This window comes from Phaseolus vulgaris, chromosome 2, assembly GCF_051622355.1.
Source record: "Phaseolus vulgaris cultivar YP4 chromosome 2, ASM5162235v1, whole genome shotgun sequence".
NCBI classification, from domain to species: domain Eukaryota; kingdom Viridiplantae; phylum Streptophyta; class Magnoliopsida; order Fabales; family Fabaceae; genus Phaseolus; species Phaseolus vulgaris.
In genome coordinates, this window is record NC_143499.1 from 26,841,387 (window position 1) to 26,868,258 (window position 26,872).

Here is a 26,872-nt window from a genome sequence, read left to right on the forward strand (position 1 = left end):
AGGAAGAAATGTCCATATTCAAATGGAATGAAAAGAGGAATTTGTAAGCAAAATATATCATGTATCATATAACTCCACTTGTACTTCGAAGAGTGCACGGTGGAACTACAAATGCATCAAATATGATTATGAAGAAATTGACACTACACATTATTTACAGACATCATTAGACAACCAAAAACCCACTGTATAGTCAGTCACCGGAAATTTTATTTATTCTGTAACCAAAATCAGTATGTCTTAAAATTTCACACTCGAAGCCAAAAATTGACTCTAGTGATAGCCAATTGGAGCAGCAGTCTCTCTTAACTCACGCCCTTGGTAGTGTATGTCCTGCAATTCATTACAAAAAATAGCATCAGTTTTGTTCTCGACTCATTTGAACAAGTAAAAGAAAAACCATTCCATATTTCTTATCTCCCCATTTATGCCAATAGAATGAATATAAACACATATATAAGGTCAATTACCGAAGCAAAGTGGTTGACATCACGATGGTGTGCCTCGTCTGCTCTGACAACCATGACAACATCCCTTAAAGTGGCGTCTGGTGGGAGCTGCCAGTAGTCGATGGCAATGGCTGGAGCTGGCACATTTTGAATATTGCCTTTGTCCAATTCCTTGAGGAACTCTGTGTAGGAGTGTATTGCTTCCTCCTCAAGGTAACCCACCATGCGGTGTGCAAATTTTGGTGAGATCATATACCCCAAGAAGTATGCATTGAAGAAAACACCTTGCACAGTTATGACTAGAGCACGCTCATACCACTTTGGCTTTGCCACTTCCATGAACGTCATTAGGTGCATCCTTTCATTTTCTGCTTCTTCTAGCAGTGCTTTGATCCAACCGCCACTCTGCTCGAATCTTCGAAGGGATTTGAAGTGCAGTAGCATGCCTCCTACCATCCCAGGCACTGCTGCCACTGTTTCTAGCATCATTGCTCGGCATCCATATCGTCTCTGTTACATTTTCACACACCATAATTCAGAAAATAATAAGCTTCATACACAATGTCTATAATAATACAAAACTACTTTTCTTTCAAAACTGAGCAAGACATCCAAGTTATGTTGAAACTATCTGCATATATGTTCATTTAGAAGATGCATGTACACGCCTATGCTGCATACAAACAGTTTTAAATGCAAGAAGATTTTTCTAAAGAACCTCGCTCACCAACTAGGATTATAATACATTTAGAGAGAATCATGCACATAAAATTAAACTTAACTCTAGTGAAAAATATTATTAATCTTTAGGTAGATTAATAATAACAATACAAATAACAATAATAATATATTTTATTTTAAGCAAAAACAAAAAGATCCAATAAGATTCCCAAAAATACAATAATATAAATATATATATTAAACAGTATATAACAATGTTTTAGCATTTACGAATACGAAATATTTTTAAAAGTATACATGAACCAATCCAAATTTTGTATAAAACCATTCTATTTAAAAATTCAATTCAATAACGGGCAACAGAATTAATACATTACGTTCCTAAAAGAAGTTAATACGTAATAATTAAATTTAAAATTTGTAATTTCAAAACACAAATGAGGTAAAAAAAAATTGAACATATATATGAAACAATATTTTTGAAATTTGTACCCTAAACCCTAAAGGAAAAATACTTGGCAATTTCTTCCTGCCCCATATCATTTTTGTTATCACTCAACAATGTAACCTTCTTAACCCAACTTTGTCCTTGTCACATATTTGCTTATGGATATCCAGAAGTCACAAATTTGCTTACGCATATTAATATTTAGAAGTGTCAGTTTTGCCTATGGATATTAATATCCATAAGTGTCAATTTTATCTACGGATATTGGTATCCGGAAGTGTCATGTTTGCCTACAGATATTGTCATCCATAATTGTACTCTTTAACTATGGACATCTTTATCTGAAAGGCACATTATGTTTCTAGATATACATATCCGGAAACCAATCATCCTCAACTCTCTTTTTTTGGCAGTATGATGATTTTGGTACTTTTAATGGATTAAAATCCACTAAACTAAACAAAGTTAAAAAATTGATGTTATGGACTTTAATCCAAAAACAACTAGAAAAGACAAAATAAAATTGTGAAACCATGTGCCTAATTGCTATTGAAGTAGCAAATCAATAGTTTGGTGAAGCACTCCGGAAATTCTTGTGTGGAAGTGCAATGGAAAGAAATGGTTGCATTTCTCAAATCAATTGGATCAAGAGAGTGAAGTTTGTAGGACCCTTTTATCCCCTAACAAATGGGACAGGACCACATGAAATTCAAAGAAAAAGTTAAAGGGATTGGCAGGGACACATTTATTTTCATCCAAAACAAATCAAGCAAAATATTCTTCTGATAATTATCCAGAACTATTTCAGATATATATACATCCTGAACACAATAACATAATTACGGATATATATATTCGGAATTACGAATATATATTTGAAAGTCAAAAATTTTATGAAAATTTACTATTTTACTGGGTGTAAATTAACTTTAACTTAATTTCTATTTTATTAAGGATACAATAGTTATTTAACATTGAGTTGAGTGCCAATGACAAATGAGATGGTGCAGTAAGAATCTGCCAAAATACTTCACTAAAAACAGAGGGTAAAACGGAGGGTACTTCTTCCTTCACCCCTACAAATTTATCCTGCACCCCAATCAATTTCGGAAAAGACCTTTACCCTTTTAAAAGTGACTTACTCAACATACATCCAGAACTTATATAAAACATTCTAGAATGTGTTTTTTAATAATGACAAATTAAATAAGATATTTTGATCATTTCAATTAGTTGATGGGGTATATGGATAAATTTGATGAAATTGAAGAAATATCTGAAAAGAAAATAATTAAAGGTAAAATGAAATAATTGCAAGAGACAGATACATTCTTTGAAAACAAACGAAAATATACTGTATTTATTTTGGGTATAAAGTAGAAAAATAAGAGACATAACAAAAAGGAAAAAGCTAAGAAATAAAATAACTAATGCAAGAGGAAAACCACGTTGAAAGAAACGTAAAAGAAATTATTTTTAGTGCTTATTATTATAAAATAAGAACAATGTTATATATATATTAGATATTCACATTAAAAAAGACTTTTCCAAACAGTGAAATAATTTTTTATTCTTTACTTGATTTTGTTCCGTGGGTGTGGGAAAAGCTCCAAAATACCTGGAAAAACACATCGGTGGGGTATCTTAGAGTTTTGACGGTCCAAAAAGCCATTTTGTCGAGAAACGTGGTGGGTGGATGGTGCTTCTTCAGATCAATTGAAACATCTGCTTTGTATGTCTCCCATGGCTTCAAAAACACAACAAAATTATGTAAATATACACATTTATCTTCAACACCTACTCATAAAAGATTTTGAAGTGGAAATCACAAAAAATGAAGAAAATATACCCTGAAGCAATTCCACTTCCATTCTGTTCCATCTAGTTTGGTGATCTTAGAGGGTTCAACGCCCCAATAACTCACAATCTCTTTTTGCTCTTTGTTTCCACCATCAGAAGACAAACCAACCTTCTTCTCCTTCTCCGACAAAGCCATAGTGCTCTCACTCCTCACACCACCGCCATAAAACGCTCTCAATCCACCAACTTCACAGCTTAAACCCTTAGCCACCGACACTGCAGTGTTGGCCACCCTTTTGGTGCCACCGCGACTCATCATCATCATCGTCATCAACACACCAAAATCTAGACTGAGAGAGAATAATGAAGAAAGAGAGAAATATATTGAGTGAAGAAAATGAGAGAAAGTTAGTGGTTTTGGTAATGGAAGAAAAGGGTTTAAGGAAGGTTATATATTATATGGTGAAGTTGTGAGACACGACGGCTAGGACGTAAGGTGAATATCGTTGACGCGTTGGCTAAGTGACGATTAATTGCCATGGAATTTCTAGAATATACTTTTTTACATTATTTTTTTTTATTAAAACTGCTTCTAAATTTCTGTATGTTACCAAAAATATGTCTTTCAAATTTTCAGTATGTTACTTCTAAATTTTTTTCTAAAATAATTTATTGTCATATAATTAATTTTTAAAAAAATGAATCCACATAAAGAATTAATTAATGAAATTTATTTGATATCTGTACTGCATAAATATTTGTACAGCCTAGCACTCATATCATAAATGATGATTTATTAAAACTTTAATTTTTCTTGGAGAGCAAGTATATCAGATCTCATAACAGGAGTTTTCGTGGGTATCAAGTCAATAGTTTAAAAGCCGTGCCACATATTTTTAGAAAGAATAAACAATAAATAAGTATATATATAATATATATTTAAAGAGCAAGATGGTATGATTTACTTTTAATATTATACAACTTAACTTAGTTTAAGATTTTATTAAGAAATTTATCAAGTAGTATTTAAAAAAATATTTTTTTAATTAACTTTTTACCCAGACAATTGAGATATTTTAATCATTTAATTTAATTTTTATTTTAGTATTTAATTTATAAAATAAAATAATATTGTTTAACTAGAGCTTAAAACTTTATTGTTTTCTATTATTTAAATTCATGATATTAATTAAACTGTTACGTCAGTCAATTAAAAAATATATAATATAAATACTGAATAAAAATATTAATAAAAAACTTAAAAAATTTAGTTAAGTCTTTATTTTATTTTATTTTATGTTAAAACTATGCATAGTCCAAAAATATACATTTTCTAAATTTGGATTCAACTTTGTTCTTCTTTGGAAGTTGTACATCATATGCATCAAATACATGCAAAAAAAAATATTTAGTTGGTTTCTGAATTTACATTTGTATTGATGTTTTCAAACCTATGGATGTTAGAAGAGGAGAGAGAGGAGAGAGATATGAAGTCATGGGAGAGAAAAACCCTAAACCCTAAACCCTTAAGAATTACCTAGTGTAACTTACATATATAAACACATATACGTAACAGTATAATAACCGTCTAACGTCATATATGTAACAATATAATAATTGTCTAAAGTACCCCCTATAAACTTATGGTGATGGAGATCTAACCATAAGTTTAGTTCTAAAAGCAGTAAACGAAGGTTTGGAGGTGGGTTTCGTCAGAATATCAGCTACTTGAAACCGTGCTGGAAGATGCACGAGACTAACATGTTGTTGTTGTACATGATCCCTGACAAAGTGGAGATCAAGTTCAAAATGCTTAGTGCGTGAGTGCATAACAGGATTGACACTAAGCAAAACTGCACCAAGATTGTTTGAAAAGAGCTGGGGTTTCCTAGAGGATATGTGCAGCTCATGTAGCAAGGATTGCAGCCAAAAAACCTCAGTAAGAACAACAACAATGCTTCTATATTTCGCTTCAGTACTGCTACGAGAAACCACACGTTGCTTATGAGAAGACCAAGCAACCAGATTTGAGCCAAGATACACACAATATCTTGTGGTAGATTTTCGGTCATCCATATCACTTCCCCATTCAGCATCACTAAACGCAAGAATGCTAGAAGAGGAGTTGTGTTTGATAAGGAGCCCATGCGAGGATATTCCCGCAAGATATTTGAGTATTTTTTTCATAGCCTTCTAGTGATGCTCTTGTGAATTATGCATGAACTGACAAACTTTGTTTACAGTGAATGTGAGTTCAGGATGAGTAATGAGAATGTATTGCAAAGTGCCTACAATAGAACACTATAAGGTAGGATCTGTCATGGCAGAGGATGCATCCTGCTGAAGACGAAGAGTAGACTGCATGGGCGTTGGAAGTGGGTTGGCGGAGAGCATACTTATGCGACGTAGAAGATCAATAATGTATTTGCTTTGAGACAATAGCAGATCGCCATTTCTGAGACGAGTGACTTCAATGCCAAGAAAGTAGTGTAGGGGGCCGAGATCCTTCAAAGCAAAGCATTCACTTAGGTTGGAGATGAGGATGGTGACTTCGTGTTTTGAAGACCTTGTGATGATAATGTCGTCAACATAGATTAACACATATATTGTATATGAAGGCATAAACTTAACAAATAAGGATGTATCACTTTTGTTTGCATGAAAACCAAAGGTGTGGAGAGTGGAACTTAGCTTTTGGAACCAAGATCGTGGAGCTTGCTTTAACCCATAGAGAGCTTTGTGAAGTTTGCAGACAAGGTTAGGAGACGCGAATTCAAAACCTAGTGGTTGCTTCATGTAAACATCTTCTTGGAGATCACCGTTTAGAAAAGCATTATTAACATCTATTTGATGAATGAGCCAGGCAGAGGTGACAGCATGTGAGAGAACAACACGTATAGTAGAAGGCTTTACAACAGGACTGTATGTTTCATTATAGTCAAAGCCTGCAATTTGAGTAAATCCTTGTGCAACCAGATAAGCTTTATGGCGTTGAAAAGAGGCATTTGCATTGTATTTGTGTTTTAAAAAGCCATTTGCATCCAACCGATTTGGCACCAGAAGGGAGAAAAGTAAGGGTCCAGGTTTTGTTACTTTTGAGAGCATGCTATTCATCATACATGGCTTGTAACCAGGGGGAGATGTGAGAGCGTCATGAATAGTAGTGGGGATGAGAGAGTGAAGGTTGGTGTGGAAAATTTTGGGTTTGAATATACCAACTTTGGATCTTGTCACCATAGGATGAGCATTGATGGGATTGGGTGTAGGTGTAAGAGGGGAATTAGGTGGAGTAGAAGATGGAGAAGAACAATAGGTAGGGGATAGAAGGAAATTAGTAATGTTGTGCGGTGAAGAAAAAACAGAGGGTGCATGTGGCTTAAGTATGGTCAGAAGGAGTATGGGAATTGGTATTGTCAGGATGAGTGGTAGCAGGGGTAGTAAACTTGTACTCAGGAAGGGTGTAAGGGTACAGTTGTTCATTAAAAATTACATGACGGGAAACATAAGTCTTACCATTGGAGGAGAGGCACAAATAACCTTTATTGTGTAAGTTGTAGCCAAGGAATAAGCAACATTCAGAATGAAAGTCTAGCTTATGATTATTATACAGGAGTAGGAGAGGGAAGCAAGCACAACCAAACATTTTGAAATGAGAGTAATCAGGTTTAATTTTAAACAACATTTCATAAGGTGATTTGTTTGAAATAACAGGGGAGGGCATTGATAATGTGCATAATAGTAGTAAAAGCTTCACCCCAAAACTGAATTGGTAGGGTTGCAGCAACAACCCATTTCAGTAATATGACGATGTTTTCTTTCAATGGTTCCATTCTGTTCATGCGTGTGTGGGCAAATAAAGCAGTGATGAATACCAAATTCATGTGTGAAGTTCTTAAAACAGAGAAATTCTTTGACATTATCAATTTGAATGACTTTGAGTGTGTGACCAGTTTGTTTTTCAGCAAAGTTTTTAAAACGTGTAAGAGTATTGAGGGCTTGAGATTTATGATGTAAAAGAAAAAGCCAAGTATATTTAGTATATGTGTCCATAAAGGAAATGTCGTACCTTGTACCATTGGAAGCACACACCGGTGAGGGGCCCCAAATATCAATGTATACAAATTTTAAGGGTGTTGTGTAATGAGTGTTAGATTTAGAAAACAATAGTCAATGAGCTTTACCACACATACAAGCATTACAAAACTGTGTTTGAGGTTTATATGCAACATTACATGTTCGTAGAATATGTTTAACAACAGGAAAATTACAGTGACCTAATCTATTGTGCCAAAGTTGCAAAGTAAGAAGCGTAGGTTTATAGGCAGCATGATTAACAATATAGGCATGAGTTTCACGTGAAGGAGGGAACACATAGAGACCATCTTTAACAGTTCCTTGGAGTAATATCTGATGGGTGTCCTCATGTTTAACATAACAAGCATTAGCATAGAATTCAAAATTGACATTGTTATCTTTTGCGAATTGTGCTACACTAATCAAATGTTTAGTTATATGAGGAACTTGAAGGAGATTGCGAAGCACAAACGTGGTAGTTGTGTGAGGAACAATATAATGTGCATAGCCAGTATGCAAAATTTCCATACCTTGATTATTGCCTAATTTGAGTGTTTCAGCTCCATGATGACTTTGTTTATTTGTGAAAAAGTTTGAATCATGCGTGACATGGTGCGTGGCTCCACTGTCGGGGTACCATAAGTGATCCTCAAGAGTAGAGGGAGCACCGAGAATGGAAGGAGCAGGATCGGAATGAATATAAGGTGTAGATGCAGTGATGTTAACATTGAAAGATCTTGAGGGAGAAGGATCATACCTGTGCCAACACATATCTGCTGTAACACGGCACACTGGTGTGCGAGAACCTGCAAATCGATTGTTGGAACGACCTCCACAAGAAGTTGTATGAGTGGGCTTATGTTTAAAAGATTTATGAGAAGACCACGTTGTGGATGTGTTATTGACTTGTATAACTGAGGATTGAGCCAACCTATGCTTTTCAAAACGTTTTTCTTGTGCAAGAAGGAGCGCTTCAATCTCATCTACATTGTAAGGATCATTGCGAGAAATAATGGAGGTAATAAACCCATTGTAATCTTCAAGAAGGCCATCAAGTATAGCATCCACATGTTCTGTTGTAGAAATCGGAGCGCCAACAGCAGCCAACGAGTCTATAGTTTTCTTGATATCAATAATGTATGTTGAGATAGAGTGATCGTTCTTTGACGTTTTCAGAAGTAGGCGCGGCTTCTTGATCATGGCACGAGTATGAAAGGCATAGTGTGTAGTGAGACATTCCCAGATCTGCATGGAAGAATCAAGACTGACCATTTTGATGAGAATAGTTGCAGACACCGAAGCGAGAAGCCAAGCAACCACAAGTTGATCTTGTTGTTGATAATGGAGATATGCAGAGTTGGTGATCTGAGTTTCTTCTGGATTGGAAAGGTATCGAGGAGGAACAAAATCACCTTTCAAGAAGTGCATGAAATCCAAACCACGTAGCATGGCCAAAACTTGGTGTTTCCAGACTAGGAAGTTGTCATCGTCAAGCTTTAATGATATAGGAGTGTGAAAATGATGGAGTTGCAGCAACGGGGTAGTGATTGGAGTAGTGGAAATGGCAGAGGAAGATGAAGAAGAAGAAGAAGAAGAAGATGCACTAGAGGCCATGAAAGAGAAACGAAAAAAAAGAGAAAAAAAATGGCTTTGTTATACCATGTTAGATAAGAGAGAGGGGAGAGGGATATGAAGTCATGGGAGAGAAAACCACTAAACTGTAAACTTAAGAATTACCAAGCGTAACTTACATATATAAACACATATATGTAACAGTATAATAACTGTCTAACGACATATACGTAACAGTATTATAACTGTTGTCTAACGTCATATATGTAACAGTATAATAATTGTCTAATAATCGATGTTGATGATGATCAATTTATCATGTAAGAGGATGTTTTAATTAATTCTTCCAATAAAGACTTCTCGTTTCTACTATACTTAACATGACTCTTATTCTATCTAGGAGTGTTCTATTCATTCACACCATCCTACTAAAGTCTATGTGGAAGAGAAAATATTTCCATAATACTCTCTTGCTTACGGAATGCTAAAAAACATTTCATTTATACTTTACTTGTGCTTTGAATTCCTTGAATACTGAAAATACATTTGACTTTCTTTACACTCATAGTCTCCTAGATTAATCATCAGTGAATGATACTAAATATTTTACTCATTTGAGATATAATATAAGTGATTCTCACACATAAAAATGATTCATGTGTAATATGTGTTTGTTTTTTATACACTCTTACAAACTTGAATATATGTTATTTGCTTATCACATAGTACTTGCAGGAAGGTAAATCAACTTCTTTAAGCTGGCATAAGAATTTTCATTTTCCGCTCTAACATATGATAAGTCTATGATGTCACGTCATAACCACTTTTTCTTTGACTTGTCATGTAACTTGCAACTTATCTTGCAAAATCACATAAATTTTTCATGATCTTTTCTTATTTCATCTTTACCAGATTACCTCTCACAACCTTTAAAAATAAATGATATAATTGATTTTAATATATGTATCATATGCATGAGTTTTCGTATAAGTATATTTATGTTAAAAAATACAATATTAATTAAAAATTAACATTTATAGAATTCAGTGCATGTTTATATGTATTGAAATGTTATTATCTTTGTGATTGTTATCTTCATTTCGTATTAATAGATATTTTTTCTTATATGTACTATTCACAGTATTCTTTTAATATATATATATATATATATATATATATATATATATATATATATTAAAGATATACTATTAAAAAAAGTAGCTATTATAGAATATATATATATAGTAAATTAAAAATAATTTATTTTGTGATACATTACATTAAATTGTGTGACATTAATTTGCTTTGGGCAATAGGGCCATCCTTTGAGGGATACTCTTACTCTCTAGAGATGCTGACAAAATAATATGCAAAATTTCAACAATTTGACCAAAAGAGTTCCATGAAGGAATCCGACCCATAGATTCCTTGGATTAAAATAATTGGATACCCTCTTTGTTTGACTTACTACCTTCCTTCCTTCCATCTAGAGATAAGCCTCAAAATCTCCATTTTTGTTCCCGAGAAATGGAGAGAGATGCATACTATTATAATTTTATTCAATTCATAGCAACCAACTAAGACAATTTCTGTTATAGTTTCATGGCATCTGCATCAGGGTGTTCACCATTTGAATTTTCTAGCAAGTACTATCATGTGTCTGAGAATGGAGGTGTGTGCATGAGGCAAACCAGTTTCTTTGAAGGCAAACCAGTGCTTAATCAGGGAGTTGGTTACTCTGTCATTCTTGGTTTTGGTGCTTTCTTTGCTGTCTTCACCTCTTTCTTGGTTCGTAAAAGTCAAATGTGTTTTTTTTTTCATTAGTTATTTTGATCCTTTGATACAAGTAGAAAATCAGTGCCTACCCTTGTCATGTTTTTCTCATAATCACTGTTTTATACTTTCATAGTTCGTCATAATAAATTGATTTGGTACAAATATTCTTGTGGATCAGGTGTGGCTGGAGAAGCGTTATGTTGGGTCACGTCACACGTCTGAATGGTTCAATACAGCAGGCAGAAATGTTAAGACAGGGCTTATTGCTAGTGTTATTGTGTCTCAGGTAGTGAACTCAAACACTCTCATATTGTATACTTTGATGAGCCTGAAGGTCAATTTTTCATATCACTATTATTACAATGATGTTTGTGCAGTGGACATGGGCTGCTACAATACTGCAAAGCTCTAATGTTGCCTGGGAATATGGAGTTAGTGGACCTTTCTGGTATGCTAGTGGGGCCACCATCCAGGCAAGACATGAACCTTATATGATATTTCCTCAGAATAAAGCAATTTTTCTTCTAAATTTTCATATATTGAAATATGGAAAAGGAAGCAAAGCTGAAAGTTTATAATGTATTGAAAATGATCAGGTATTGTTGTTTGGAGTCATGGCTATAGAGATTAAAAGAAAGGCTCCTCAAGCTCACACTGTGTGTGAAATTGTCAAGGCCCGGTATGTTACTGTTTGGAGTTTGTACATTCAGAGTTCTTTTAATTTGTGTTTTGCTCCAGATTTGAGTACAAGATTTTGTTCATTCCAGTGATAACCAAGTTTCTTTATCTCAGTTGGGGGACTTCTGCACACGTTGTTTTTCTCTTTTTCTGCTTCATGACAAATATAATTGTGACAGCTATGTTGCTCCTTGGTGGTTCTGCGGTTGTGAATGCCTTAACTGGAGTGAATCTTTATGCCGCTAGCTTTCTAATACCACTTGGAGTAATTGTGTATACACTAGCGGGTGGACTGAAGGCCACATTCTTAGCAAGCTATATCCATTCTGTCATAGGTTTCTACTTCATTTTATCATTTTTTGCATTTTGCTGTATTAGTGTCTTTTATGGTTAAACTGGGAATTTGTTGGTTTACACTTTTCAGTGCACATTGTTTTGGTGATTTTTGTCTACCTTGTCTACACGGCTAGCAGTGAGCTTGGTAGCCCTTCTGTTGTGTACAATCGCCTCCTAGAGGTTGCAAGCAAATCAAGAACATGTCAGTATCCTATATCACACCAAGGGCAATCTTGTGGTCCTGTAGATGGGAATCACCAAGGTTCTTACCTAACAATGCTGAGTTCAGGTGGCTTGGTATTTGGGATTATAAACATTGTTGGCAACTTTGGCACTGTGTTTGTTGACAATGTAAGCATCAATTTAGAGATTTGTCTTTACATCAACAGTTTGTTTGATTGATTTGAAGCATGTAACGATAACTTGTGCTATTTTCTTTCTTGTTATTTTGGTTTTGTGGCTAATGATTCTTCAAATGGGGAGTGCCTAGGGATACTGGGTGAGTGCCATCGCAGCAAGACCTTCGTCAACCCATAAAGGCTACTTGTTGGGAGGCTTGGTCTGGTTTGCTGTGCCATTTTCTTTGGCTACATCGTTGGGTTTAGGAGCTCTAGCCCTTGATTTACCAATAAATGAAAGTGAAGCAGGTCGTGGACTTGTTCCCCCTGCTACAGCAGTAGCTTTGATGGGGCAAGGAGGATCTATTCTTATTCTTACCATGCTTTTTATGTAAGTTACAATTTTTATTATGTCTGGACAATTTTGAAATAGCAAACAAATTAACAATTTGCTACAAGGCTTGTAACAAAATAATTTTTCTGATGATATTGAACTTTGATGTACTGATCAGGGCTGTGACTTCTGCTGGTTCATCAGAACTAATTGCGGTGTCATCATTATGCACATATGATATCTACCGAACATACATAAATCCTAATGCAAGTGGAAAGCAAATCCTGAAGGTGTCAAGGGGGGTTGTGCTAGGCTTCGGGTGTTTCATGGGGTTGCTAGCAGTCATACTAAACAAGGCTGGAGTTTCTTTAGGATGGATGTACCTTGCAATGGGAGTTCTGATTGGCTCAGCAGTTCTTCCTATTGCTTTTATGCTTCTATGGAGAAAAGCAAATGCAATTGGAGCCATTCTTGGAACAGTCACAGGTTGTCTTTTAGGAATTATCACATGGCTGTCTGTTACAAAAATACAATATGGGCGGGTAAACCTCGATACAACTGGAAGAAATGCACCAATGCTTGTTGGAAACCTTGTCTCAATACTCACTGGAGGAGTGGTTCATGGTATCTGCAGCATGTTGTGGCCTCAGAACTATGACTGGAGCACCACCAAGCAAATCACAGTGGTTGAAAAGGAAAAGACTGAACTGCCAGCTGAAGAGTTTAAAGAAGAGAAGCTAATCAGAGCTAAAGCCTGGGTGGTGAAGTGGGGTATTGGTTTCACTGTTTTGATAGTCATACTTTGGCCTATTCTCTCCCTCCCAGCAGGTAACTTTGAGTTTCATTGCTTTAGCAAACATTTGAAAGTGATTCTCTTTTCTTGCCTTAGACCCAAATAAGACCAAAGTCTTTGTTTTCATCATCACAAGTTTTGGTCTCTCACTTTTATTTGTGCCTTACCACAGGTGAGTTTAGTAAGGGCTACTTCTATTTCTGGGCAGTGATTGCCATAGGATGGGGTACTGTTGGGTCTGCTGTGATAATTGTTTTGCCATTAATGGAGAGCTGGGAAACCATCCAAAGTGTGATCATGGGCATGTTTACAAATGACAGGCTAATGGAAAAGGTGGAGGAGCTAAATTTGAAGTTGCAGACCATCATGCAAGCAATACCAGAAGCAGAACAACTTTACCTGCTTGAGAAGGGGAAGGCCAAAAAGTTAGAAGCCTCTGAATCACACCCTTCTTCTCTTCCTGCATAAGATCTCTAGACAAAATATTTGCTAAAACCAAAACAGAGAGTGTTTTGCTAATCAGGTTCAACCTTATGGACCAGTAACATGTTGTGATGTTACAGTGTGTATTGAATGATTGAAATGCCCCAGAGAATGTCACAAGGAAAAACAAGTGAATATGGTATCTGAACTGAATTCGATTTAATTTTTGCTCTTGATTTTACTTTACTTTACTACTAAATAATACTGTGAAAGTACATAACTTTTTTCCTCTTCCAATACTTATTTTACACATTAAATCAAATAAAAACTACTTTTTGCAATTTATTATTAATGAAATATTATTTATATAAAAAGTTATTACAAAAAAATATTATTTTTATAAATATATTATTACTATTTATATTAACTCGATAAAAGGGATCTATGTATCCCTAGATATAATAATTTTTTTTTAAAATATTAATCACAGCGATAAAAGACTCTACAACTATGAGGTTCAGACACTTCTCTTAAATGGACGTATCCGGATCGGACACACGTATCGGTGTCGAAACTCGTACGACACTTGTAGGACACTTATCGGTGAAGTGTTCAATTCAAAAAATATTTGTTGGATTTTTGAAAATTCTAACACGGTTTTAACACAATTTTAAAAGGTATAAATACAATAATTTTCTAAAAACTCAAATTTATCGTATAAATTTTTATTATGATTATAAAAATAAGGAACAAATTCTTTTAAACCAATCTTCCTGCTTCCAAAAGAATATACATTTTAGAGATTATACGTATCTCTGTGTTCGTATCCGTGTCGTGTCAGTGTTCGTATATGTGCTACATAGCTCTACAGCCTTAGATATTCATGTAAAAACATTTTAATTGATATTTTTAATTAAGTAAATCTGAGACAAATTTACAATCCATAAATTTATTAAAAGATATTATTATTGAAAACTTCTCTTAAACATCAAATAAAATTAGACAATCTATCATGCATTAAATATTAGAGTGAAAATTAAATTATCAATTATCTCGTAAGTCTTAGACATAATCCTTAAAATATTATAGTATAAAGAATATTTGAAATTATTATAATTGTTTATATATAATATTAAACAAAAAAAATATGTAATATCTGTAGAAATTTGAAGAAAAATCAATGATAAAATAAGGCTTATACTCATCCTAATATATAAAATCACATGTTTTATAATTATTAAACAAAAACAATTTAAAAAAAACTTAAATTTTAATTTTTTTTATAAAATATCAAACATTAATATTTATCAAGCAAATCCTAATTCATTATTACAATTTTAAATTTAAAAGGATGTTTATTATTATACTTTTATTTATGAATAACATTGTATTTGAAAACACTTTTTTTTATCTAGAATGATGTCTAAACATCTGCTTATTTATAATAAAAGCATTATTTGTATATATTTTCAGTATTCTCTTTTATCATTTTAATCCATTATTTAACAATTATATTCTTCTCTTTTGGGTGTTGACAATGATTTTCTATAATACACCAGAGGAATTCATTATGATACATCTAAAGTGCTTTTTAATTACAAAAATGATCTGTATATTGATTACAAATTGAGAATGAGAAGTGAATGTGCAATGGTCTAAAGCACAAGAAAAATTGAAGTTGAAAAAATTATATATGGCCCCTATACTTTAAAGAGGAAGAAAACGTGAATTTTGTATATCAGTTGGGTTGTGGTATAATTACAAAAGACCACCACAGTCTGTACATGTATTTCTCCTTTAGCAGCAGTGCAGAAGAAAGGGAGAGAGGCACATTCATCCTCATCCTACTATGGGAAGGAACTCACTAACCACCATCATCTTCCCACTGGTGCATGCAATGCAAGAATTGGATTTCAGACCGTCCAAAATTTGTAACACAGTGTGTTAAGAACTGAAAGTAACTCTGCGGCTTTCTTGTTAGATGTTCAGGTATGTATCTACCGAATCACGTCTCTTTTGGAATGTGAATTATTTGCTGCCCTTTCCTTCAAGGCTTCTTTCTCTAATTTCTTTTTTTCAGCATCTGCCTGCCTTTCATTCTCCTCCCTTGACTTGTTGAACATCTTGACAAAGACAACAAGGATTTGTGTCACTGCAACAACAACACAACTTTAGCAGTCAGAATAATCATTTACAAAAGAAACCAAAAATCATCTTTATGAGCAATAACAAGAAAACGGTGGCAATGATCTAAGAGGGTAAATGTGTGTGGCCTTACCCTTGCTCTAGATCACAAGGAAGCAACATTACCGTGCACCTAGGTTGACCCTCTCAGGAGAAATAATAGCACCATGAATTTTTACGATGCTAAGGTGCATCAATCAGGAGGACACCAAAACCATAGGCATATCCAGGGAATTAAAGGACAGCGAAAGTAATGCCATGGAATGAAATTAATCTCCCGAAATACCTACTTAGTGATGATTATTCCAATTTCTCAAAGCACAGTGAAACTCTCCAACACAATTGAGAATTTGAGGAGTTTTTACTTCATTAATTAAAAGGCTAAAAATCAAAGATACTACATGCCTACAGCATAAGGAAATAAGATTCAGAAAGAATAAAATGATAAAATAACAAACACACGTTTAGCCTCGTAAAAATACTAAGATAATCCCTTATGATAAACTGATCGAGGAAAAATGGTTATTCTCTTCATCAAGGCATATTCGCACTGCTTCAGCAATCCAAGATTTTGAATTTCATAAAACCATACCCAAAATTAGTCATCACTGCAAGGAAAACCGAAATCCATGGCATACCCTTCTACTTAATCATTGCAACCAAAAACAACGTTAAAAAAACCCAGATATTGTGCATGTGTGGAGTCTGTAGACTGTAGAGAACACCAAACCTTGTTCAAAGGGGCATCTAGCTGGATCCTCTCCAAAGTACTGGGACAAAGAGTCTGCACTTCTTCCCTGGAAAAGAAAGACTCAAGATCAAAACCAAAAAATAAGTAGTTGGCACACTTAGTCAACAACACAGCCCTAAGTTAATGACTTTTATCTGGGATGGAGCATCAAAATCTCCAACTTTAGAGCAACACCGAGAAAAAAAGAAGAAAGAGAAAAATTATTACTACAACAGGACTCACCACTTCCGAATACAATGATATAAGGGACCTCACATCAGCTTCAGCAATATCAAGAAAATTCTTCAACACCTGAGCAAGAAATTTGTTACTGAGAATCACTGAGAAACAAGGTTTTCAAATCTTGAATCGTTATTTTTGAATCATGAATTATAGTTTGTATCAAATTGTAAGTATTAGAATAGTTTATATTGTCTTCTGAGCAAAAGTTGTTGTGTTATATCTATCCACAACCTAGAAACCTAAGGGTAAATTCTTATGGTAATCTTTTTCTTTTCTTAAGCTTCTATTGTAAGCTACTGATCCTTATATATCTTTTACTCATATACTCCTTCAAGTGGAAGATTGTTAGGATCCAAGAATTATAAAGAGAAGAAAAGAAAGGTTTTTATTGAATAGAAAGAAAAGAACAAGAAATAGGAGAGCACTCTCTCCTCCAAGGGTTTGTCCTTCACAAAGAGCTAAAGCTCAATCTACAAAAATATTACACACTCCCCCTCCCCCTCTCCTTCTTTCTTATTTATATCTAACTAGCAAATCAAGTAACTAATTCATGACTATTCTAATTCTAACTAACTCCTCCTCTGTGTATCCTAACAAAGATTCAAAGATGGTTGAAAATAATGTTAAATCAAATACATTATATAGATGATATATAGTGTTCAATGTAATTATATTAAACTAGAAATAGCTAAAGCAACTTAACCATAAGTATTTTAAGAAAATGTTGGTAAATATCTAATTTTGGGATGTCTCTATTTTTAGAAAAATGGAAAATTAAGCAATTTAATAGGCAATTGCATTGAATACTCACAAATAAACATGTGGAATAGTCAAATAGGATAAGTTCATAATTGCTTCTTCCATTTTTTTTAATTCAACAAATTAAGTTTTTATGACTTTTCAATTTCTTTCACAAGATTTGTCAAAATAAGAGTAACAAAATCAAAACAATATCGAAGAATTGTTGAATTTTTATATGTATTAAGGATGCAAGATTGCACCGATCTATATATGTATCAAAAGATTCAAAGTCATTTGAGATTCATCTTATGATATGAATTAATAGGTAGCCAAATTGTATCAAATCATAGGATTTGATTGGTGAGTAGTAAGATTCTATAAAATATTCTGAGAAAATCTTAGGTATATACAAACAAATCACTTATTAAATCAAGGTTTTCACCATGGGACCATGTAACAAGACACATAAAATCACCTACATACGTGATAGCTAGCAATTGCTAACCATACTACAATTTATTGAAGACCACATTACTACTTTTAACAAATATGTCATTATGTAGCAAAGTGACTAAAAGGAAGCATTTAGTTAAGATTTGATGCCTTGAAAGCATAACCTCATGATTTTCTTTAGTTTTTTCATAGAATGAATGGAGTCAAGCTAGAATTGTAGCTGAGGCTTCTTATTTTTTTATGCAGTATATTTTTGTGTTCGGGTGCTGAAAATGGGGATGCCGAGGAATGGATAAAAAAAATATAATATAAGCATGTCTTGAAGCTGCTATTAGTTGAATAAGACAAACTTCCCTATTCTCTAGTAGAGAAGTATCTTAGAGAAGAGAAGTATAACGCATTCAGGTATAAGCCAACGTTTTTTATTTCTCACCTTACGAAATCCTGTAGATATAGCACCATCATTTTCAGAAGTAGCGAGTTCTTGCTCAACTTTCTCTAAACCTTTACTTACAGCTTGCATTTCTTCAGCCAAAGCTTTTAGTTGAATCTATTGGACATAGAGAACACAACCCAATAAGCAAGTTCATAAGATCATCTGTAGTACATCTAACATCAATAAGGTTAATGAAAATGTTATTGACAGAGAATACCTTAGAAGCTGCTTCCAAATGGACAAGATCCTTATCAAAATCTAGCAATTCTGGCATTTTTTCCGCAAGAAGCTAAAGAGAAAATAATAACTTGTAAGGTATCGTATAAAATTAGCATCTATGACAAACAAATGATGTTAGAACTTGAATATTGTGAAGTTTCAACTGGGTGGAAAAGACATATATACCCTAAAGATACAATGGTAAAATGCAAAATAAAATTTGAAGATTTTGACATATCTACCTTACACAAATAATGCATTAAAGTCATTTTATTATTTCTTGCACGAGTATCAGATAATTTAAGAAGGCTATCCAATTTGAATCCAACAGCTGATCCTGCAATGAGCAACATAGAAGTTTAGTCTTAAAAAAGCATAGCAGAAACTTTCTCATTTTGTCAAATGATGGTGAGATGAAATGTCAACAAGAAATCCATCCCTAATTAAACTAAAGGAGCACTAGAGTTAACAAAAGATTACCCCGTGCTGTTCCTTGATTCAAGGCATTTCCCAGAGTAAGAATAGTCTGCATTATTTGACGCAATTTTCCAGATTCTTTCACCTAAAAGTACGAGTAATGTAGCATGAAGAAGCAGCCCAAATATGCCTTCATGTTTGTCAACTAATAACCATTAAACCATACCTCTCTGGCTGCATTGTTGATTGTGTTCAAATTTACCTTCAAATCGTTTACCTGAAGAAGCAAGAAAAACAAGTCTTTACACATAAAATATTACAGTAAAAGCATACAGAGAGATATCATAAGTTCATAGCCTAGATAACATACCTGCGAAGAAAAGGTGATTTTAAAAGCAAAAACCCTTAATTTGGATTCCACACGTGGAACTTTCATCAGCTCCATAAAAAACTGAGAAAAGAATATATTAAAATCAACATAAATAAGTTACAGGGATTTATTGACTAAAGAGTATAAGTGAGAAAAACCTGTTCACACTTGCCAAGCATTTCCTTGTTTCCTGTATAATTCTGGAAACAAAAAGATTTTAGTGAGGAAAAACTCAAAAAAGACAATGTAGCATCTCTTCTTTTACGAAGAAATTTGAACCAGACTTTCACAATTTATGTATCATTAAGAAGATTGAGCGTTTATTTAAAAAAAATAGTAAGCTGGAAATCTCTCTCTCTCTCTCTCTCTCTCTCATATATATATATATATATATATATATATATATATATATATATATATATATATTTGACCAATTAATATAAAAAACTTCTATGACAGTTGTCATTCCCTTGAACAAAATGGAACAATCTAAACCAATTTATTAATGTTTTGATAGGCCCATTACACACTGTATACTACAAAAAAAAAAGGTTGAATAGATGTGGGTTAAGGCAACATGTACCAATACCATATAGGACAGCTGTCACATGTTGAGTGGTAAAGCGAATTTGAGGATCATGCGAAAATGGAAGAGGAACTATATAGGGGAGACTGGGGAAGAAGGGAAAGAGAGGCAGGAGATGATTTTGGAAAGGAGTTGTCGTATTTTCTTCACTATGTGCTAAGAGAGGGTTTTCTCTGTAAAGGAGAAAGTCTCTCCATCTTTTATATAATGAAGAAATTATAATATGTGAAATCCTAACAAAATAAGTCAAAGCCATAGGAAAATATGTTTCATGTACTTTTTAAAAATTGTTACTGAATCAAGCTAAGATGGCAACCTTCATGTTTTCAAACAAATATACCATTATATGATTCCAGATTTTGAGGCTGAAACCAAGTAAAAAGAGTGTAAAGGTTAAAACATTGCAACCAAGATACTATTGTAGCAAATAAAGTCACACATTACAGTTCATACATTTTTTATGGGTTCCTGCTCAGACAAGGGCATAGATGTACCTTTAACACTTCCATCTCTTCCTTTGTTGGACAGAACTTGATGAGATTCTCAACCTGATCAATATCAAGAACTACAGAATCCAATGCCAGTACCGCTTTCTGAAATAAAAAACAAAACCCACATAAATGCTAACTAGTAAGAGAAAACATGGAAAAAAATGTCATCTAAAACCAACCTCATCACAGACTGAAGTATAAGTGAATTAATATTTATATTAAAAAATACAACTAGGCTAAAATATTCTCATTATGTAAGCTTTTATCAAACAAAATGAGAAGAGAAAGCAATCAAAAAATCCACCTGCTCAATATAATAATGAACTCAAATGATTATTAACCTCACTCAATAAATTTCAAAAATTACATCAATTAATCTCTGACAACTTCAAGTCTAAACAATTCAAAGGTGAAACAGGACATTGTCAACAATGAAAAAACCTCCTTCACAGATGACTTTGTCTAAAATCTACAAAGTAAACTATCAAAAGTAGACAAGGATAAAATAAAACATATAATCATTTCACTAGGTACATGTTTAGGAAAGCTTTTTTTTCAAAATATCTCTAGGGAAAATTGGCTAAGAAAAAAACTTATTTTACCTCAAAATAAGCCAATTCAAACTCACATAAACATGAATGCATGGGTTTATAAAAGTGAAGTTACAAAATTAGATTTTCAAATAAAATATTAAATCCTATAGAATGCTTTTTCATACAAAAAGAATTTTTTTAGCATATTAAACGAGAGAAGTATGTAGGAAGACATTGACAATTACTCCTAAAGCAAACCAAAACAAAAGAATAACAACTTACTGGAAGAAAATTAGAAGCATCAATTAATGACATTTGTGGCTATATTTCAATACTTTTGCTTGGAGTTTGCTTTCAACTAAAACAAGGAGTTAAACCAATCTGCCACTGTATTTGTTAACATTCCATTTTTGCTTGAGGATTCAATATAAAGTAATCAATTCAACAAATTGATCAAAGTTTCCACTCCAAGTAGCCTTCAAGAAAATTGTAATAAATTCCCTTTATCACTCCAAAATGTCCTGGTCAGAACCAAACTAGAATACTTGGATGCATTCACACAAATTAAGAAAAATAAAAACAAAATGCATGCTCCTCCATTAGGTTTTTTACTTTTATTCTTTTTTGAAATAAAAGAAGAATATAATGAAGGAACAGAGAACGGCAAAAAATAAGCACAAGGAATCCTCCTGTAAAACCCAATCCCATTAGGTATATTTTTATACTATTAAGTTGAGCCATAACTCAACAATTTTGTCAATATGGTATCATCTACATGGATTACTCAACTACACCAGTATCTACCTAAATACAATAAGTATGTTTGTGCAAAAAAGTTTAGGACTAAATCCAGATTTGCCATATGATGCAACACATAGAAACATCCGAAAAGTAATTTCACTGAATAAACAAGAGCCAAGTAAACTGAGAGCAAGGGAAACTTACAAGCATATCTGGCAAAGGAATTTTGATTTTAGAGAGCATTATTTCACAGTTATATGCTCTACGCAAGTCAACCTGACAATATAGGGAAAAGGAGTTTGGGTTTATTAGTTATACATTTTTTTACTAATTAAATACAACTAATCAGACAATTTACAGATAAAAAATGCTCTGCATTTAGGTTTGTCTGCATTTGAGGAATATCTGTTTCGTCAGATAACTGCCTATCAATTCAATCCAATATAAAACATCTTTGGCAATAAAATTTCTGTGACTTTTTATCTTAATTAAAAAGCAATTTCTATGCCTCTTTCAATGGCCATTTTAATACCAGAATAATTCCTAATTACCATGATAGGATCTTATAATCATGCATATAACTCCAAAGCATTAGTTGATAAAATAATTTATGCCAAGGAGTTGCTTACCAATTGTACTTTCTCCGGTTTGTTAATATTAGGACCACGCCGACCTCCACCTTTAGCACTACTCCCATCAGATGCAGATGCTGCTGAAAACAGGGTCTCAAGTTCTGATATATCTATCTCAGGGGCCCTAACAAACATTTCATTATTTAAAATCAGAAATGCTAAATAGGAATTGCATCCCACCCTCCCTTCGATTCCTATCAAAAGAAGGGAGGTTAGGCAAATTAACAAAATTACCCACAAACACTTTAAAAAATGTCAGTTTCCAGTCACAACACAAGTATCATTATTATGAAAATCATGTTTGATATCCATATCAAAATTCTGTAATCAGTACCTTGGTCCGCTATCCTGTTTCTGTGAATCAGCCCATAGACTTCCCTTGGCTGCTCGGGCCACTTTCACCCAGTGTAGAGGTTTTAGCAAAGTTTTCTTTGGAGCATTAACAGTAACACCAATACCATGAGCTCTACCAACATTTGTTGTTGAAGCTTTGCCAGGTGGTGGTGCCACACCAGAGCCTGTAGCTGCAGGAGGTGGAGGTGGCATTGGAGATGCACCACGACCAGGTGGAGGAGGAGGAGCACCTGGGGGCTTTGGGGCCAGTGGTGGTGCCGAACCTGTTTGTGCAGGACCTGGAGGAGGTGGAGGTGGTGGTGCAGCTGAACCTGTGCGTACAGGACCTGGAGGAGGTGGAGGTGGTGGTGCAGCTGAACCTGTGCGTACAGCACCTGGGGGAGGTGGAGGTGGTGGTGGAGCTGAACCTGTTCGTACAGGACCTGGAGGAGGAGGAGGTGGTGGTGGAGCTGAACCTGTTCGTACAGGACCTGGAGGAGGAGGTGGTGGTGGTGGAGCTGAACCTGTTCGTACAGAACCTGGAGGAGGAGGTGGTGGTGGTGGAGCTGAACCTGTTGGTACAGAACCTGGAGGAGGAGGTGGTGGTGGTGGAGCTGAACCTGTTCGTACAGGACCTGGAGGAGGAGGTGGTGGTGGTGGAGTTGAACCTGTTCGTACAGGACCTGGAGGAGGTGGAGGTGGAGGTGGAGCTGAACCTGTTCGTACAGGACCTGGAGGAGGCGGAGGTGGAGGTGGAGCTGAACCTGTTTGTACAGGACCTGGAGGAGGTGGTGGTGGAGGTGGAGCTGAACCTGATTGTACAGGACCTGGAGGAGGTGGGGGTGGAGGTGGAGGTGGAGCTGAACCTGTTCGTACAGGACCAAAAGGAGGTGGAGGTGGAGGTGGAGGTGGTGGCGGGACAGAACCTGTTTGTACAAGACCTGGAGGGGGCGGAGGTGGAGCTGAACCTGTTCGTACAGGACCAGGACCAGGACCAGGAGGAGGTGGAGGTGGTGGCGGAACAGAACCTGTTTGTACAAGACCTGGAGGAGGTGGAGGTGGTGGTGGTGGTGGTGGTGGGGCTGAACCTGTTTGCACAGGACCTGGAGGAGGAGGTACTGGAGCAGGAGGAAGAGGAGGAGGAGGAGGTGGTGGTAGAGGGGCTGAACTTGTTTGTACAGATCCTAGAGGATGTGGAGGTAAACCAGGAGAGCTATTCGCATCCCTACCTATAGGGGGGAGAGTGGGTGGAGGAGGAGGTGAAGGCAATGTAGAAGCATTGTTCAGATTCTGAACTAAAGGATGCGGAGGTGGGGGAGGATGGGGAGGAGCTAAACTTGGCTGTACAGGTATTGATGATGGAGGCAGTGGTGCTGGTATATGAAGAGGTTGAGTAGCGGGAACATGTGAAGGTGATGGTGGAGACAAACAAGGAGAAGATTCCTTACTTAGAGCATGAAGAGGTAATGAAACATCATCAGTTAGTGACTGATTAGGTGTTGTTGAAGTTAGATTTACATAATCTCCACCGTTATTTTCAAAAGTTAAATGAACCAAATCAGGTGTATCAGATGCAAATAATTTAGAAGGATCAGCATAAGACCTAGGAATAACATCAAAGGCCTCATCTGAACTATCAGCAGTGCTCGATTCATTGTTTTCTTCTTCAGAGTCAGCAGGTGATGAATACCAACTTCCTCTACCCTGAAACCTTGAAAACTCTTTGGGGTCATTTAAGACTGTAAGCTGCTTGAGCAGCCATACAGCAGCAGAATCACCACTGTCAATCCATTCTGCGCCACTGAAAAGTTCTTGAACCCTTGAAAATGCCTCAATGGGTAATCCACCTTTCACCTCGCCATCTAAAATACTTGTGGGAGCCCTTTGAGGACTTATGTTTTCAACCTCCCCAAACAAAACCTAAATTTAAAGGCTTTCCAAGATCAGATTAAAACCAATAACCTTAATGCAGAGCAGAACAATCACAACCATTACAATACAACAAAGAATCGAAGTCTTAACTTTTCACAATACATACACTATAACATAAAACTCACCTCAGCCCGGAAGCCCTTTGGATACCGCTCCTTTGAATCCCACAGAATGTCCAAGTTCTCAGCATTCAGCATCAAAATGTTTGATCGAATGAAAGCAGTGTTGAACATCACTCGAAACATCATCACCTCCCTCTCCGGATCCAAATCCAAATGCACACACTCCAATACCACGTCCCCTTGTACTAAGCATTGAATATCAATCTTAATCACATCACAGTCTGCCTGAGATAAAAACACAACACATTCATTCCAGCATCAACTAATTCACACAAACACAACAACCAATAACTTGTATACTTTCCCTTAGCTATTTTTATCGTTATTCTCCAATCAGAATTGGAGAACAGCAAACCTTTCTTACACAAATTACCAAAGTAAAACTAAATTTTAGTGATAGATAAGCAAAAGAACCAAATACACACCCACACACAGAATTGGAGAACAGCACCAAAAGCACTCAAGCAACCATATATTAGTTGTCCCACAGCAAACTCAAACAAACACACACACACACACACACTAAACCTGTCTATAATGCCTCAAACTCTTCTTCTTCTTATGCATATTATAAATCATCTGCGTGGAAAGCCCGCCTTTACTAAGCAAATTCCTCCCAAAAATCCTAAAAAACGGCCTGCAACCATTCCCCCCATCAAACCCAGGAACCCCTCTTAGTATCACACAATCCAGAGAAAGCGCCCTCTCCGGCGGAGGCCACTCTGCGCCAATGTTCCTCCGCGCCACATACTGCACATACCGCAGCTGCGACGGCATCGGGTTGAGCGCCGACAGCAGCTGCAGCAGCCCCTTCGGCGCCTCCCTGTGAACCATCTCTAGAATCTTGCGCTCCCCACTCTGCGCCTTCCGGAAAACGAGGAAAGCAGCGAGGAGAAAGGCGAGGAGGGGCCAGCCGCCGCGCTCACAGTGGAAGAGGACCACGGCGGCGGGGTCAGCGAGGCAGGTGTCACAGAGGCGGAGGAAGTGGTGGAGGAGGGCGAGGGGGAGGAGGGGGCAGCCCTCGTACTGCTTGGGGTAGTCGATGACAGTGGCGTCGAGGTCGCAGAGGAGGCGTGAGAAGCGGCTGCGGGTGTGACCGTCGCGGAAGTTGAGGGCGAGGAAGGAGGATTCCGGGAAGTCCTCGTGGAGGTCGGAGAGAATTTGGCGGAGGTAGAGCTGGTACATTCCCTCGGGAAGCGCTTCGGTGGAGAAGCAGGAATCGAATACTGAAAAGGAAAATGGAAAATTTGATGAAATCAAAATCAAAATCGAAAGCGAAATGGGAATTAGGAACTTACCATAGACTCTGTCCGCGAATTCCAGTAAGCCATCAGGAGGACGCTTGTAGAAGAATCTGCTGAGGAGAGACATGGTTGTTGCATGGAAGGAACAACAATGGAGTTTGGCAGAGTAGAGTTTCAGAGCTTTGTATGCACTTCTCTCTCACAGAATGAGAGAGAGAGAGAGAGAGAGAGAGAGAGAGAGAGAGAGAGAAAAGAGAGAGAGAAAAGAGAGAGTTTTGGTTTTGAAATTTGAAATGGGATTGTAATTTGTAATTAAACAGAGAAGACTGGTTTTTTCATTTTCATGCTTTGCACAAATTATGGAATTAAGATCTTTTCTTTTTTTTGTGTTCACTTTGTAACTACTGTTTGGTAAGAGAGAACAAATGGGATTTTCACTTTTATTATATTCAAGAATAAAATCAAAGAAAAAGACAGTTAAATTTATTAAGTTTTTTTCGTAAACACAACAAATCAAAACTGCTACATATTGTTTAAGTTTGTTGATCTTTTACCAAAACAAAAACCAATTGCATTTAAAACCAATCTAGTAACTGGCACCTTGCCTTCCAGCACCAACCTTAACTTAACTAGTAAGTATATATACACACATAAAAAATTCAAATTAAATAATTATTAAATTCATTAATATTTTCTAAATTCATATCAAACTACTATGAAATTAAATTGCTTCCTAATTTATAATAGTTACCTTTGTTCCTTT

The 26,872-nt window shown here is 35.6% G+C and overlaps 3 protein-coding genes across 6 annotated transcripts; 1 reads left to right on the top strand and 2 right to left on the bottom strand.

The window, feature by feature from the left end:
- Positions 1–40: 40 nt before the first annotated feature.
- LOC137811134 (ubiquinol oxidase 1, mitochondrial) lies at positions 41–3,859 on the bottom strand. 2 transcript variants are annotated; one of them, XM_068612739.2, is made up of 4 exons: positions 3,428–3,849; positions 3,197–3,325; positions 471–959; positions 41–333 (listed from the first exon to the last, which is right to left on the bottom strand). In XM_068612739.2, exons 1-4 carry the CDS (start codon positions 3,707–3,709, stop codon positions 274–276), a joined length of 960 nt encoding a protein of 319 aa, XP_068468840.2. In that variant the 5' UTR covers positions 3,710–3,849; the 3' UTR covers positions 41–273. The 2 variants fall into 2 exon arrangements, with proteins under 2 accessions (XP_068468840.2, XP_090154578.1); XM_090298452.1 differs by lacking the exons at positions 41–333; positions 471–959 and adding an exon at positions 1,604–2,258 and having other exon boundaries at positions 3,428–3,859.
- Positions 3,860–10,391: 6,532 nt separating this feature from the next.
- On the top strand, positions 10,392–13,925 carry DUR3 (urea-proton symporter DEGRADATION OF UREA 3 (DUR3)). Of its 2 annotated transcripts, none has more exons than XM_068612740.1 (9): positions 10,392–10,812; positions 10,979–11,086; positions 11,178–11,273; positions 11,397–11,479; positions 11,593–11,813; positions 11,903–12,165; positions 12,305–12,543; positions 12,665–13,314; positions 13,452–13,925. In XM_068612740.1, exons 1-9 carry the CDS (start codon positions 10,627–10,629, stop codon positions 13,745–13,747), a joined length of 2,142 nt encoding a protein of 713 aa, XP_068468841.1. In that variant the 5' UTR covers positions 10,392–10,626; the 3' UTR covers positions 13,748–13,925. The 2 variants fall into 2 exon arrangements, with proteins under 2 accessions (XP_068468841.1, XP_090154579.1); XM_090298453.1 differs by having other exon boundaries at positions 10,446–10,812; positions 11,658–11,813.
- A 1,341-nt stretch (positions 13,926–15,266) lies between these two features.
- Positions 15,267–26,437, bottom strand: AFH14 (Formin Homology 14). Of its 2 annotated transcripts, none has more exons than XM_068612741.2 (17): positions 26,164–26,437; positions 25,394–26,091; positions 24,869–25,090; positions 22,813–24,731; positions 22,476–22,602; positions 22,051–22,122; positions 20,576–20,674; positions 19,654–19,695; positions 19,496–19,576; positions 19,352–19,402; positions 19,189–19,270; positions 18,951–19,045; positions 18,707–18,778; positions 18,487–18,603; positions 16,860–16,928; positions 16,617–16,683; positions 15,267–15,854 (listed from the first exon to the last, which is right to left on the bottom strand). In XM_068612741.2, the coding sequence occupies exons 1-17, from the start codon at positions 26,234–26,236 to the stop codon at positions 15,700–15,702; spliced, it is 4,041 nt and encodes a 1,346-aa protein (XP_068468842.2). In that variant the 5' UTR covers positions 26,237–26,437; the 3' UTR covers positions 15,267–15,699. The 2 variants fall into 2 exon arrangements, with proteins under 2 accessions (XP_068468842.2, XP_090154580.1); XM_090298454.1 differs by having other exon boundaries at positions 24,869–25,086; positions 26,164–26,310.
- Between the last annotated feature and the right edge of the window lie 435 nt (positions 26,438–26,872).